This window comes from Cydia fagiglandana, chromosome 7 (assembly GCF_963556715.1).
Source record: "Cydia fagiglandana chromosome 7, ilCydFagi1.1, whole genome shotgun sequence".
In the NCBI taxonomy this organism is placed as follows: domain Eukaryota; kingdom Metazoa; phylum Arthropoda; class Insecta; order Lepidoptera; family Tortricidae; genus Cydia; species Cydia fagiglandana.
Genome location: NC_085938.1, coordinates 13,325,747 through 13,342,255, shown reverse-complemented (window position 1 = coordinate 13,342,255; position 16,509 = coordinate 13,325,747). Strand labels below are relative to the sequence as shown.

Here is a 16,509-nt window from a genome sequence, read left to right as displayed (position 1 = left end):
CGTTCCAAGGGTTCCGTACATTACTAAATTTTTAACAATATATTTTCTATATAAGTACAGTGTGGAAAGATAAGTCGGGCCCTGGAACGAAACTACCTTAAGTCCTTAAGCAGGCTCATTTTACTTAAAGGAGACATTCCTTTATTTTTAAAAAGAAACAAAACTGCATTCAAAGTATTTTTCTTAAATTTGGCTTGTCTAAAAAATATTGAGTACTAAATATTAGATTTTATGGATATTTTGTACGACAGACGAGTGTAAGACCTAATGTTTCTTGGAGAAATGTTATCATTAACATTAACTGTATCGACTAGTAGAATAAAATTGCGAGTTTTTATTTTTTGGATCTTTTAGTGGGGTCGAGTCCCGGGCGAGGCTAGCGAGTTTTAGAAAATCTTCGAATGCAGTTTTGTGTCTTTTTAAAAATAAAGGAATGTCTCCTTTAAGTAAAATGAGCCAGCTTAAGGATTTAAGGTAGTGTAGTTTCCCTCCAGGGCCCGACTTATCTTTCCACACTGTATATGTGAAACGCGAGTGAATTGCCTTTAAAAAACCCGTAGGGGTCGGATCAAAAACTAAGTAATTGGTCCGACTCACGCTTGACTACATATTTCTAATAGGTTTTCCTGTCATCTATAGGTAAAGACCTATTTTATGTATTTTTTTCAAAATTTTAGACCCAGTAGTTTCGGAGATAAAGGGGGGGGGGGAATGGTCATTTTTTTGCCTATTTTCTTGAATTACTTCTAAACTGTTTATTCTAAAATTATAAAAAAAATATGTTTGAGATTCTCACATTGAGCTCTTTCATTTGATATGTAACACGATATAGTTTGAAAAACTTTATTTTATGATTTTCTCATTTACCCCCCAAAAGTGGCCCCCATGTTTAAAATTCATTTGTTTACGTTACGTGTCCGTCTTTGGGTCACAAACTTACATATGTGTACCAAATTTCAACTTAATTGGTCCAGTAGTTTCGGAGAAAATAGGCTGTGACAGACGGACAGACAGACAGACAGACAGACGCACGAGTGATCCTATAAGGGTTCCGTTTTTTTCCTTTTGAGGTACGGAACCCTAAAAAACGAAGTATCTATTCGATAACCCTCTTATTTATACATATTTATGTGTATTATAAATATACGAAGAAAGGTGACACGTCGGGTACCATACCAGTGTCACCTTTCGTTATTTACTTTCTTGTATTGCTCCATAGCACTAACTTTTTGTAAAACAATCAAAGGCAACCGTCACGCAATAGCTGTGCAGGTTTTTATGTTACAAAATTCTTAATCAATTTGGAGTTGTATAATAAAATTACTTATTAATTAAACTACTTAACAACCCGTACACTTAACACCTTCCTAATAATTATCAAATGAACGAAGATCCCCGATAACAAAGTAAATAGACTGGAAACATTTTATAACATACCTGAATATTAAATATTCTAGTTCTCTGCTGTCTGTACTACGATGGACTGAAATATGCATCAGCATAAAAGATTGACGTTCCTAATGAACATATAATGGGCCAACATGAATGGAAACCGTTGTAAGAATTTTTAGTACCTCATTTATCTCGTCGAAGGTTTGCATACAGTAACATCAACAATTTTAATTGACAACAGGACCTTTGTCGGTGCATATACATCCGCCGACATCACATTGTTTCACTTATCTGATGAGATGTCCCTATAAAACGAGGGCTCTATGAGATGAGTCCCTTCAATAGAACAGTTTACGTTACAGGCGCAATCGTTCGTTATAAGTGAAACATGGATATCGTTTGGTTAAAGGCTCGTATCGTTATCAATATGGAGTGTTGAAATTAGAAAATCATGTCAGATACGTTGTCACAAGACTTTTTTCAAAACAGTCAAAATAGTTTTCAGTGTCTTCCTTGAAAAAACGTTTTTCATTGCAATTATACCTGATATATTAAGCTGGAAAACGTTTTATTGTACAACTCTCTAGTGAGTCTAGTGTCTAGTTGAAATTTTGATCTTCGTTTACCTAAGTACTATTCGAAGAAAATCTGCCCCATCACGCGTACCTATTAGAAAAGAGGCGATGGAAAATCCATTCAATTTCTTAGACTAAGTATAAAATTAAAATTGGTGTTCCAATAGCTGTTTCGGCTGTTACAGGGCATAAATGCAGTCAGTGGTTGCTGGTATAGTGTAAATCTTTTGTACTGAGCTAGTTTACTCAAAGAGTCTCAAGAATACAGACTTCTAGTCCTAGCATGGATGCTTAAATGTGATGCGGTAAGTAACTCGTCTGATTTTCTACAGGTGGTGATCCTGCTGCACGGGTGGCTGTTCATCAAGGGCTCGTCTGTGGCCATGTTGCAGCACGCCACGTCCTCGCAGAGCATCGTGTTCCACCAGGCGCAGCCGCCGCTACCCGCCACTACCACCCGTAATTATAACTATTCGTATTATGCTAGTGGTTTATACGTGAATTGCGTAATTTTAAACTTAAAAGTAACACAAATAGATACCTTAGGGCTGATTTAGACGGCGAGCAAACTCGCATGCGATCTTAGTTACATTGCGGACTGTTGATTACGTCTAATTCAACCGACCGATCAAAATCCGCAATGTAATGAAACTCGCATGCGTTCTCGCATCGTCTAAATGAGCCCTTACTCTTGGCCAAGTTTGTACAAATTTCATGTTTTTCGGAAGAATGCTAAAATGTAACTAAATACGATTATACTTATATTCTTAAGAAAGTGGCCTTAAGGCCACTTGGGTCTGATACATGGATCCAAACTGGGTAGTTTGTAGTTTTTAGTAAAAGTTTTTAATATACACTTTTTTTGCAGCTATATCATCTTTAGACCAGTACAGCAGAACTCAAGTAAGTGCGTAAAACTTCTAGTTAACTACTAAAACTATTATTAGAAGTATTTGAACAAATTAAATCATTTTAACTAATAACTAATAATTAAAACTAATTTTATCCTTAGTAAAGTGTCAATGTAAAATATTACTACTTTTTTGAAAATTCAAATCATTGGTAAATGAAGTGTAGGTATATTTATAGGTAAATTTATTGTTTTAGCCAAAATACGAGTATAAGTATGAGGTGTCAGACCATCAAACGGGCGACAGAAAGAGTCATTGGGAGCGACGCGAAGGCGACAAAGTGCGGGGCGCGTACTCCCTGTATGAGCCCGATGGCGCGCTACGCACTGTCGAGTACACCGCGGACGCAGTCCACGGGTGAGTGGTAGAACTGAAGGGCTAATGGCTCCTCTACACGATGGCCCAGCGCCTGCCACTTCAAGGGACGCATTTATGCTTTAGAGGGAGCAAGTGATATTGCTATCTCATTCTGCCGCATGGCTGCGTCCCTTGGAGTGGCGGGCGCTGGGCCATCGTGTAGAAGAGCCATAACATGAGCTACTGAAGACGGCGCGGCGTGGCGCGTACTTCCCTGTATGAGCCACATGCCGCGCTACCAGTATATACGCATCGTTGAGTTCTCGTACACCGCGGACGCGGTCCACGGGTGAGTAGTAGAACTTAGGGACAACTGAAGCTACTGGAGTCGGCATCAGGGTGATAAAGTGCGAGTCGTAGAGGTACCTACCCTATAATATGAGCCAAATGGCGCGATACGCACCGTCGAATATATTGCAGACAAAGTCCATGGGATGGGTGAGTTACGTTACTCGTACTTTACGACTGTGAGTAGTATGAGTATGAGTAGAACACACGGGGTGACACGCAGGTCGGCGAAGAGACATTAGATCTAGGAGAAGGGATGTGCGTGGGGCGTAATGCTACTAGAGGTAGCTACTACTTGTTACTAGGTACTCACGCAAACTAGCTAAATATTTAAAAAACTCTTCGAGAATGTTTTTGGGCTTGTATGTATCCCTAGATAGACCTCGACTGTCAATATTAATACGCTCTGTCTACATAGGTACATATAATGATTATATATCTGCCGAATAAATGAAAAAGTTGGTTTATTATTTTTGTGCACTAGGGTAACTTCGAAAGCGGGATAATTTCGAAAATTGCAAATTAATATCTAAAACTAGAAGCACTTTTTATTGTAGTAACAGTAAGCAAGAAACATTTGTAAGCATTGCAATAGCGTAAGTGTTGCCACAGTATGAAGTGCTTCCCGCTTTAAAAGTTAGCCCCATAAGGTGCGCTTATATTATAACTATTATAAGTTAACTCGTAAATAGTTTCAATAACTGTCAACAATGCATGCCATTCCAGATTCAACGCCGTTGTGCGTCGAGATGAGCCACACCAGCAGACCAAGCTGCAGCACCCCCGTCTGCCGGAATCCCGCAGCCGAGCCCTGGCCAGCAGAGACTACCCCGATAGCCCACAGTACCTGCCTGAGAAGACCCCGCCAACTAGCCCGCGATACGGGCCCAGCAGTGCCAACTCTAACGTGGGCTTCAGTGTCAACCATGTTTCCGGACTACAAGGTCCCGAGGAGAATTATAATTACTAGAGACGAAGACAACAGCTAATGCCAATGTGTACGTAAGAGTACAGTCTAACTGTAACTCAAACTGAAAAACAAACATGTAGTTAACTACTAGGTAAGTATTTATTGTTGAAGTCGTTGTATTTTTAAATAAAAATAACGAGCATTTAACACATTATAGTTAACTGAATGGGACTTAACGGGCCGTATTTTAACGAAGTATTTAATAAGTATTTTTAAGATTAAATACCGTTTAGATAAAATAAACTCAAGGCATGAATGGCAAAACCAGTATTTTTTGTACTTTACGTAGTTGTAATCCCCGTAATTTAAAACTTAGGTATGTTCGACTACTGGTTCGACTTCATTTTGCGATTGATTACGCAGCAATGTCAGAGTGAGATGTATTTTTGCTATTTAAAGTGCTTTAGGCAACTGAGATATTGAAGGTACAGCGTGCTGCCTAAGTGCATGAGGTGCGAAAAGGAAGTGCCTCGAAACCTTCAAGGGTATATCCAAGTATTCCATGATTGAAAGTATAGATTACCGATTGAAAAAATAGTATATGTAGGTTTAGGTGCTGGCTTGTCATTCGTGGATTTTGTGATAGTTATTGAGTCGAGATCAATCAGAAATTTTAAGTTTAAAAATACCTAACTAAAACCGGAATTATTTATAAGTATTCCAAAGCAGAGTATTAGCTTGCAGTACGAGTATATATAACCTTTCTGAAAATAGGATATTTTTCTCAGTTTTATATGACTTTGTTGTCGGCTGCTGTCGGTCTATCGCGCAAAGGTATAAGAACTATAATACACATAGTTAACCTATTCAAAATAACTCTCTATGCTAGTTATAATATAACTGTAAACTACCAAATAATCTGTTATTTACAAATAAAATTGTTTTAAGTCGTTGCTGCATATAAATGTAATGAAATAAAACAATGTAGTTCATAAAAAATGATTTTAATCGTCAGCGCTGGCGTTCCAAATGTGAGGGAAAATGCAGAGACAGTTTCACGATTTGTAGTAGTTGTGGCATCAAGAGAGGTGCCATCCTCACAAGAATAAATAATAGCCAAAGGTCTGGTCGAGATCAGTTTCGGTAGGTTGTTGAGTCTAATGATGATGATGCAAATGATGCAAATGATGATGGGCCGTCGTGTGATGAACATGGGCATTGAATCTGGAATTATGAACATGAATTTAGAATTGTAGAATTATAGCATGCCTATAAACATCTGCACATAGAATTAAGCTTTACCGTTTTAAAAAGGGAGATTTTTTTACTTTTTATTTTAAGGGGATATCCCGTAAATAGTGTAAATACTGCATAGAGTAAGTAATATCAACATTTGATACTTCGCTTAAGAATAAACTGAAAATTGGAAATATGTTGGCGAGGACAACATCTGGACACGGACCAAAGGGGTAAGTCATCTTCCGGTTATAAATCTCTTTGAGTAATTTATATATCACATCATTAGCATCGTAAGCATACTCTTAGGGCTGATTTAGAAGGCGCGCGAACTCGCATGCGATTTTAGTTACATTGCAGACCAATCAAAACCCACAATGTAATGAAACTCGTATGCGAGTTCTCAAAACGTCTAAATAAGCCCTTATTCTCAACTCATAATTCAAAAGCGCCAGTTTCGTCAAAATTTATCAACTGGCAGCTAAAATTACCCGCGGTGGTCGTCAGCAGAGTAGTGCACGGAGCGCAGGTTGCCGTCGGGCTATCGCATCATTCGCATCGTAAGCATAATACCTTCATACTGAAAATTCAAAAGTGCCAGTGTCGTGAAAGTTTATCAACTGGCAGCTAAACTTACCCGCGGTGGTCGTCAGCAGAGTAGTGCACGGAGCGCAGGTTGCCGTCAGGCTATCGCATTATTCGCATCGTAAGCATACCTTCATACTGAAAATTCAAAAGTGCCAGTGTCGTGAAAGTTTACCAACTGGTAACTAAACTTACCCGCGGTGGTCGTCAGCAGAGTAGTGCACGGAGCGCAGGTTGCCGTCGGGCTCCACCAGCGAGTAGGAGCCCTTCACGTGGTCCCCGTGCCGGACTTCATGCTGAGACTTGTGGTCGCCGGTGTGCGGGTCCGAGACGGAGTACGCGAAGTTGTAATTAGGATGTGCCCATGCCTGAAATAACGAATATGTACAATTAAAAACAATTGCGATGATGACAAATGTTGTACGCGTACCGATTCTGAGGGCCTACCGCGAACCGCGTTCGACGTGTTGCCTCTCTGTCGCACTTGTAATATCCTACATAAGAGTGACAGAGAGGCATCAGGTTGAACGTGGTTCGCGGTAGGCCCTCTGGAACTACCTCTAAATTGAATTTAAAACTAAGTTCCCAATCTTCCCACGTCATCTGGGTCAAAATCCTTGGAACTGTTCTCTAAGATGACAACACAAAATATATTTTTTATTCTACAGAACGAAATAAATAATTGTTGGTATTTTTACGTCAAATGATACAAACTGTGAACTTCGTTCCTAAGGTTTGTTTTACTTTCCTTAGTAATTATTTGAATTTGTGTTGATGGTGTAAAGATCAAATAAGCACCATTAAAGTACACATATTATACGACCAAAATTTATATTTTCGATTCATATGAATTCACAATGTACGACAGTACGACATATTACTTACTAGGTCTCATTTTTAATTTGTGAACCCATCTATATTGAGGTTAAAGAGAAAACATCTTACGTGATGGCCATGGTCCCAACCCCCGTGGTGAGCGATGCCAAGGTGGTGACCTCCCCAAGCGCCCAAGTTGCCGCCCCAGCCTCCCCAGCCGCCAAGAAGATGGCCGGCGTGACCGAGGTGGCCCGCGTAGCCGAGATGGCCGATATGGCCGACATGGCCGAGATGGTCCACACGGGATGTGTGGGATACGGCGACCGGGTGCGCGTGGGCCGCGGCGAGTAGGGAGAGGGCTACAATCTGGAATTAATATTGTACATTCATTAAATAAGCGGCAAGGTAAACCAAAACGTCATATATAGTAGGTAGATTTATGATGTAGGCCATTAGCAAGTTTAGCAACAACCAACTCTATTTAATCAAATGTTTCGGATGTCAACGTAGCTGTATTACAGTTGCGGCATTACTGTCGCGGCATTGACGCTTGCTCTATCAGTGTCAATTTGTTTAATAAAATTAGTGATGTTCTAACCGCGGTAGTATTCCGGCAACGAACTTAATAAGGTGACAGTCCATTTCCAACGACAGCTGCACTACTGCCCATTTTACTATGGAAATTGACAATGACAGCGACGCGTTCAGTACCGGCAGTGCAGCTGCGGTTAGAAATGGAATGTTACCATTATACTTCGTTTTTTTTAGCATTAGAAATTAGGTAAACAATCTTGATGTGTCTTTTAATTGACGAACACATTTTAAAAATAAGTTACGGCAAATATGTAACAATTATGAATCTAATAGGATCATTTATATTCTTCTGCTTTCATAAGTAATAGTTTTTGATTTTTAAAAAGCGTTTTTCAATTAAAAGACATGTCAAAATCGCTTACCTTCTTGCAAGTTCTTTCTAATGCTAAAAAAAACGAACTATAGTCATTTTACCCAGGAAATTGACATTGACAGTAATGTGCGCAACAGTAATGCAACTGCAATGCATTATCAATTTATCACCTTACTTGTTTTTTTTTAGTACATTTTAAAGTTTATTCAAAGACACAATGTATTGAAAAATTTGTTATTTTTGTAGCATAACAAGGGATGTCAATTAGACTGATTATAGGCAGTTAGGCAGATGGCGTACATTGACAATACGTCATCTTATTTAAAAGTTGTTGAATAAAAGTTAAAGTTTTTAAGGAGTGGGTTACAATCTATGTTTTAATTATTTGTTCGTATTACTGGCCACACCCGGTATATTTCGTAGCTACCATATAATTATGATAATATCCATATCATTATTTTGTTATTGTTTTCGGATATGCGGAGTTAATATATTCCATATATTTCAATCACGCGATTCAAATCATTATAGTACTTAACTCTATTTCTTTATTTCACTTAACAATTTCGTATAAGTAGTAACTGATCACTATACTTTTACTTTATAAGGAAAGCAATAGATACTTTATAACTTGTTTGTCAATTATACACACTGAGCTAACCTGGGACCACATGTTGACTTGGACTTGTCTAATTGTGTGCAGGACTACAACTACGAAAAAAATCAATGAGCCGTCACCTTATAAAGAGGTTTGCTTGCCAAATTTGTGGAGCACTACAAATGAGTAGGGACAGCTTATTAAAGTAATTAAATCCTACTACAGGGATGTTGTTCTGGATGCTTACCGAGCGTAGGCATATCGACGCTTCAATGTGTACAATATGTATAAAATGCGCTCTCTGATTACGTATAACGGTAACACATTTGGCTATAGTAATTAATACTGGTCCGCCTATACGCTTAGCCTCGCCTTTGATCGATAAGCATTTGCAATACACAGCCAGTAGACAATTAACTATAACGAGCTTATTCCGTGAAATCCAGGTCTCGTCTTCGACTCCAAGGACTCGTCACGAACCGTTAAGCAGTTTGATCGTTATCCATTTAAGTGTGCGTGTAAACATTCCGATGCCGATATGCTGTGTATGCAACTCTCTGCTATTTTAAGCATGATTGTTCAAAGGCTGCAGAAAAACACAATTATAGGTACTTACACAACAAAGGGATCCGGGTATGTCCTTAAACTACGTCTAAGACCACCGGTGGACGGGCAGCAGCGTCCCTCAAATTCGGTGTACTCGACTGCGATCGCCAACCCGCCTGCCAAGCGTGGCGATTATGGCATTCACCCCCCATAAGGGGGAGGCCTATGTTCAGCAGTGGACGTCTTATGGCTGAGATGATGATGATGATGACACAACAAAGTCATACATTTATTTTCGTGGCACTAAGATAGGATGCTAAATGTAGGTGGTTGCGAACCTTTTCACGATATCCTTTACGGTACGGTCATAATCTTTCTGTTCTATTTCCCTTCTGTAAGTGACACTAGACTGAAAATTGAGACTAAACCACATAAGCCAAGTTTCTTGACCATAAAACATGGTTAGCTCAACTTTTTGCGCAGTCACTGATACTAGTACTATATAGAGAAATATATATAAGTAAAGTCTATTTCAATAGAACTTGCTAACTATGTAAACAAACAAAGTAACTTTGTTTTATCACTGTTTCTCTTTGAATTTTCACACCACTTCATCAAATACCATTGAAACCATACACATATACACTATTGAAACGGTCCGTTCCGTAAAATACATAAATATATAACTGTATCTTGGATATTTCATTAAAAGTTTAAAATGGTTTCGTAAGTTAGGTTATTAGGACCAGATGGAATGACGGTTTTGTTTCTTTTAAATTCTATAATTGTCTATGATGGGTAGTGTTGTGACTAAAGTTTGTGATATAAACCCGCTACCCACTACCCAACCCACGCTATGTACCTAAGCTACCGCCGCGGTTATAAAATACATCAATACATGATTCTTAAGTACTAATTTTGTCTTCTGATCGTGATTAAACAAATTGGAAATAAGTAACTACTTGTTTTTTACTTTTGGTATTTTATTATTCGATATGGTTTGACATTAGTAAAGTAGTAAGTAGGAGTCTTGCCCATCACTAGTAAATTCTTCATTCAGAGACAATTTCAATATGGCGGTTTGTTTACATAGTTAGCAAGTTCTATTGAAATAGACTTTAGGTAAGGAAAGAGTGGTAACTCCAAGTTTTCTTACCAAAACGCGAGTTATTTAGTAGCCGACATCTAGCGTCAAGTAGCGGAATTAATCAGTACTGCTAGTGGACAATAGTTGTCGCGACGAACGAACAATCTAATACTCAACAATTTTCAGCTTACATTATAACCGGATTAACCGGGAACTCTATTTTCCACTCCTTCTGCTTGTAATATTGTTTCAACAATACATTTTTCGTTATTATAGTGACACTTGTGACATCTGGTGTCAAGACGCTGTACTTCCACTACTTCCACTACTTGACGCTAGATGTCGATTACGAGATAACTAATATTTTAGTAAGAAAACTGGCGGCGTAGCACGGTGGCGTTTCTATCCCTTGTCACCATACCTGTCATGTTCTAACAAGTATATAAGTGCGAAAGGGACGCGCATAGTGATAGTCGATAAAAATGGAACCGTGCTGCGCCCGCTGACGAATATAGAGTTCTCCAGAGACCACTCTTTCCTTACTTACCTATATTTCTCTATGCTGATACTTACCTACCTGACCGTTTAACTCATAGGGTAAGGGTGTCAAAAACGATGTCGCTGCGGCTGCGCGGACTTTTGACATTTGTTGCAGTAATTTCGCGCTGCAATATTATACTGCGGTAGTGCAGCTAAATCCGAACGCCACCTGTTATACCTACTAAAAATGAATTCTATTCATCTATAAACGGAATTCATTTTTAATATAAGGTGTTAATAGCAGGCCACCCTTCAATAACTAGCCACCTTTTACTAAAATGAATTAATTTTCTGCCAGTTATTAAACAGTGGCTAATAATTTACAATTTACCTTACTACCCTATACATTTCCTATGCAAGAAGCCAATGAGTTCCTATATCTATCGCTCACGCGTATTATATGCTGTCCCGCTCAATTATGACGGTGGTCAATGACACTGCAAGTTGGGTAGCAATATAATTTTAATTATACGTGTGCGATAAATATAGGAACGGCAAGTCAATGTACAAAATTTCTTGTGCTTGCGTCCTTTCTTTAATTTCAACTATTCTTGTAGCACTCCTTAAAGAAGACTCAACGTCAATACACATGGCCTCCTTATTCTTCATTAGCAACTCAGAATAGGTACTTAGAAAACAACATGTTTAGGGTGTTTACCTAATGTTTAATATAATTATAGAAATACTATCATAGGCTATCTTCAACTAAAACGTCTTCAAAATATTCTCCTCTGTACCAACTAAGTCGTTCTGACCCTAAGTTATTTAAAACTTTGACAGCAGCTCCTTTCTGTTAGGGGCCGCAACTCACCCTATCCACATGCTTTTCGCAAGAGTACGTTTTTGTGGAGAATTTGCTATTCTAACCTCAGCTAACCTAGTTTTCTGGCAATATCTAGTGCGTTCCTGTGAGGGTCGCAGTTCTAACCTAAGCTAATCTGATTTTTCGTCAATAGTTGGATTCTGAAAGGGTCACTGTCACTGTTCTTAAACCTAACCTACTGCCCGATTCGAATTTCAAGATACGTCAGTTAATAGATCTAGAAACGATATGGATTAGATATGTCAGTGTCAAATAAGACGTTTCTTCAAACAAAAACGTCACTGTTGACACTGACACATCTTATCCATATCGTTTCCAGATCTATTAATTGACGTATCTTAAAGTTCGAATTCGGCAGCTAGTCTACTTTTCTGCCAGCAGTACGTTTCCGTGGGGTTGGAATTATATTTCTTAGCTGTTTATTAAATTTTAAAACCGTTATTTTAATTTTTAGGGTTCCGTACCCAAAGGGTAAAATGGGACCCTATTGCTAAGACTGCTGTCCGTCTGTCCGTCCGTCCGTCTGTCACCAGGCTGTATCTCACGAACCGTGATAGCTAGACAGTTGAAATTATCACAGATGATGTATTTCTGTTGCCACTATAACAACAAATACTAAAAACAGAATAAAATAAAGATTTAAGTGGGGCTCCCATACAACAAACGTGATTTTTGACCGAAGTTAAGCAACGTCGGGCGGGGTCAGTACTTGGATGGGTGACCGTTTTTTTTTTGCCTGTTTTTTGCATTATGGTACGGAACCCTTCGTGCGCGAGTCCGACTCGCACTTGCCCGGTTTTTTTATGATATAATTATCATACTATTCAATCATATTCACGCATTCAATACAAAATATAATTACGAATAGGTATTTAGTGGGAGTAGAAAAAGGTAAGTCCTTTATAATTTTCCACTTAAATCAAAATAATGATAAAATATAGTAATTATTACATTTCATTTTGTCCAAATAGTAGAAAAACGATTAGTACAGTGGATTTGAAATTAATGATATCCGTGTCCCGTTTCCCGGTGCAAATTCTCTCTTTCCCTGTAAATTTGTTCTCTTCCCATGTCAACATGTTCATATTCTCCATATCCGTGGTGTCCATGTCCATGTCCATGTAAACCCAACCCGTTCTCTCGCATCCTCTTGTTTTGTTCGGCAATCAACTTCAAGCGCCAGAACTCTACCAGTTGGTCATAGTCACCGGTGCCGTCCCCCTTGTAATGCTTGTAACTCCTCGGAAGAATAAGGACCTGTCCTCCGGGTCCACGCGTGTACCTCCTGCCACCTGACTTTAGGAATCTGTAGTCCAGAACCCAAATAGGTTCGTAATACGCAGGGCTGTATGTGAACTTGATGATCCTGAAAGTAACAGAATATTGAGAAGTATTGTAAAATTGTGTATTCGGAGTTTGAATTATTGGGCTGGGTAGGTATTGGGTTGATTATTACATCCCTTTCGCATCAACTGATTAGGCAATCCACGTAACTGTGCCTGCAAAGTTAACTTGGGCAATTTGCACTCGTAGCATTATATTTTAGTGCAGTGGGTTATTTATTACCTTATATTAACTTGATCCAGAGTGCACTTATCGCTTACCTTATTATACTTTAGGTAAAAATGTTTAACTATATCTATACGTAAATATAAAGGTAATACTTGATTAATAAATCAGCAATTAAGATTGGAATACGTACTCATCTTGCTCAGCAATGTTAGCGTGTCCCTGAAAAAATAAACAGATGTAAAAAATCCGTGATAAAAAAATAATGCAAGGAAAACAAAAATTATGTAGTAATGATTTTAAATTGCAATAAAAAATAAATATTATATAGATTATATTGTTAAATTGATTACAACTGCTGAAATTACTTCTACGTAAGATTTAGACTCATAGAATATGAAACTACAACACATTCAAAAATCAAAAGCAAGAATTAAACAATAAACCTAAAAGTACCTTTTCGTGTGAAAGGGGAAGATTACGAGCTATGATAGGGCCTTCACGATGGCTTTCAGGCCCGTCAAGCTTAGCCTTGAGATAGAGAAGGTTGTTATGGTCGTGATGGTCATAGTCGTCGAGGTATTGACGGTTACGATGGATAGACTCCGCGTCTTTCATCACAGTCTGCTCGGCATCCTCAGACGGTTTTGCCTCCAGCGGCACCGATTTTGCCGCCGCTTCCGCGGGTTCGGCCCCTTCTGCCACCGCAGCTGACACCAAGAGCGCCGCTACTAGTAACTGAAAAAATGAAGGAGTATTTAAGTTTATTAAAAAAAAACCGCATGCAAGTTCCGAAAGTTAAACTATCAAAACTGACAAGGGTACAAGTCTCACGCAGCTTAGGAGTAAAAGGGCACAGGTGTTACTTGGAACTTATACCCTTTTACAACCGCGCTGCCCGAGACATGTACCTTTTTTCACTAGGGACACAGGTTTGTGCATATAGTTTGGTACGTAGGGTATTAGTAGATATAAAAAAAAATACATTTTTTTTTCAAATGCAGGAGTTGTTTTTGCGTAGTTCCTGTGCAAATCTAAGTCAGGATAGATCAAATATTGTGGAAATAACTTGATAAAATATTTTAAGTTATTAAAAATCATAGAACTTTAGTAACTTGTCCTGATGGTTTTGATAACATTTATAATTTTGTCAGGCTCATCCAGTATTCTAACAAAACTAGATAGGATAGTTATAACTATTATTTAAGATCTGTTCCCTAGTCTTATATTCCATAATTAATTAGTTTATTACATTAACACAATATATAATTATTAACACAGTTCAAATTGGCCTACAGGGGCCAAATTCGACACGTACAACTGTCAGATTTCGCATCCATGTCAAATCAACAGTTGATTTTATTGCATACTGAGTGTTGATTCCATCAACGGTGGATAATATCATTTGGTACAACCAAAACCATCCAAAACTCAACTCTAAACTAAGGGTGGTTCGGTTTGGTTTGCTTGTCACCCTAACTGTGGATTGTTAATGTAAATTTTGACATTGTACGTATTCGAGAACTTATGATTTTTCCCACATCAACGGGAGATCAACACGATACGTCAAACGTCGCTTGTCGAATACCACCCCTGTATTTGGTACCAGATTATAAAACACTATTAGGCTAAAACCGACTCGAAAGATTCTACTAAGTGCATTGATACACGTTAAGTCCATATTAGAGAGTTAAAAAGGAGAACGTTTAATAAATAAGATAAGTAAGATAAGATAACACTTACTCACCTGCAACATGTTATTCAACTGACGGCTCTTAAACCAATGTGTGAATCTAATATAGCAGTACTGTTAATTGCCGATGATGTGGCCAATATCTCCGGATTACATCGATTGATGCATCCTTCGATATAATACATAAATAGGTTAATTTTATTCGTGATTTAATTTGATTAATTGACAGCATGCACGTTGAGTGGTATTCAGATTTTACTACCTATTGAGATTCAGATTTCAGTTATATTTATTAAACAACATATTACTATAAAGAGAAAAAAATTACATATTGTCCCTGCTTCCTGGACGTTTTCTGGCCTAGCCAAGTTGCCAATCCTTTGCAATACGAAAATGAAACGTTATGTGTCTCTAACTCTCTATATACCTCTTATATATTCGTTTCATAGAGACAGACAGCGTTTCGTTGTCGTGGCACAATAATACAGTACAATTATACATTTTGCGTTTGCGTCAAATCCGGTAGTTCTGATTTTTTGCAGGCTTGTTTATGATGTTGGCCCAATGAATAATCCAAGTTTGTGACCTCGAGCGCCGAACGCAACTTTGTCAAAAATCGAATAAACCGCAATTTTTTTTAGATTTCGGCGATTATTACCCTAAGTACTAGTTTTTGGTAGTAACTTCCTAGGGCGTTTTTAAAGTAGACTAAATTTGCTACAATAAGACACTAGAATTGTCTCTGTACATCTAATATTTTCCGAGATAAAGCCTTTTAAAATTTTATAATTTTACATCAGTTCTTAGCTATAATATAAGGGTTAGGTAGGTAATTTATATGGAATTCATCACCGCCACGTTCTACAAAATATTTATTACGCGCTCGAGGTCACAAACTTGGATTATTCATTGGGCCAACATCATAAACAAGCCTGCAAAAAATCAGAACTACCGGATTTGACGCAAAATAGCCAGGTTACAAAATTCGACAAATTTACTGGATTACAAACGATTGGCATCTTGATAGGCACCCTGATCTTATTATCGTTGCCGTATCCTATTGAGTTTCAGTCCTTTGATAAAAAGACCGCATGTTGCTCGCAGAGACTAGTTTAATTTAGCAGCCCTCTTCATTATGTGGCTCTAGCGTGCTGGAATTCTTTTATCTTCCAATAAATCTGAAAACAACTTATGTCTCTAGAATGCGAATCCTAATACATAATGTAATTTTATTCAATTAAGACTTCTGAATTTTGGCATTGTGTCGGGATTAAAAACCTACTTATACCTAGGTATACGAGAAAACTATCAAACACGAAATGTCCAAAGATTGGTTCAACCCAATTAAGGCTAATCACGATGTGCTTCTTAATACGAAGCTCTTTTTGCTACATGCTGGAAAACCCATATTACTGACTAGTGACTACGCCATAGCGCTACGATCGTAGCGTAGCGGTGAACAAGTGAATAGTTACCGAGTCTAAGATTTTCATCCCCCTTTCTTTCAAATCCAACTTAGCAGTTTTTAGTTTAAGTACTTAACTACAGATATATTTTTAGGGTTCCGTAGCAAAAAGGTTTTTTTATTAACTAAGGTATATGTCCAAGTGTTCTAGTAGGTACATGTCATCTTAATCTTTTATATCTTCATTAGCAACAGAGGTAAAATTTAGGCAGGATCTTAGGTGGGCACTTTCGGTGACAGCAGGGTGTCAATCACTGGGCATTAGCAAGAT

At 38.2% G+C, this 16,509-nt stretch overlaps 2 protein-coding genes across 2 annotated transcripts; one reads left to right on the top strand and one right to left on the bottom strand.

Moving 5' to 3' along the window:
• Positions 1-2,239: 2,239 nt before the first annotated feature.
• On the top strand, positions 2,240-4,522 carry LOC134665940 (cuticle protein 7-like). The gene is made up of 4 exons (XM_063522998.1): positions 2,240-2,426; positions 2,836-2,870; positions 3,075-3,235; positions 4,250-4,522. Exons 1-4 carry the CDS (start codon positions 2,255-2,257, stop codon positions 4,491-4,493), a joined length of 612 nt encoding a protein of 203 aa, XP_063379068.1. The 5' UTR covers positions 2,240-2,254; the 3' UTR covers positions 4,494-4,522.
• A 911-nt stretch (positions 4,523-5,433) lies between these two features.
• LOC134665930 (uncharacterized) lies at positions 5,434-14,871 on the bottom strand. Its single transcript, XM_063522986.1, has 7 exons — positions 14,828-14,871; positions 13,537-13,818; positions 13,274-13,302; positions 12,667-12,937; positions 7,200-7,220; positions 6,450-6,622; positions 5,434-5,657 (listed from the first exon to the last, which is right to left on the bottom strand). The coding sequence occupies exons 1-7, from the start codon at positions 14,834-14,836 to the stop codon at positions 5,591-5,593; spliced, it is 852 nt and encodes a 283-aa protein (XP_063379056.1). The 5' UTR covers positions 14,837-14,871; the 3' UTR covers positions 5,434-5,590.
• Between the last annotated feature and the right edge of the window lie 1,638 nt (positions 14,872-16,509).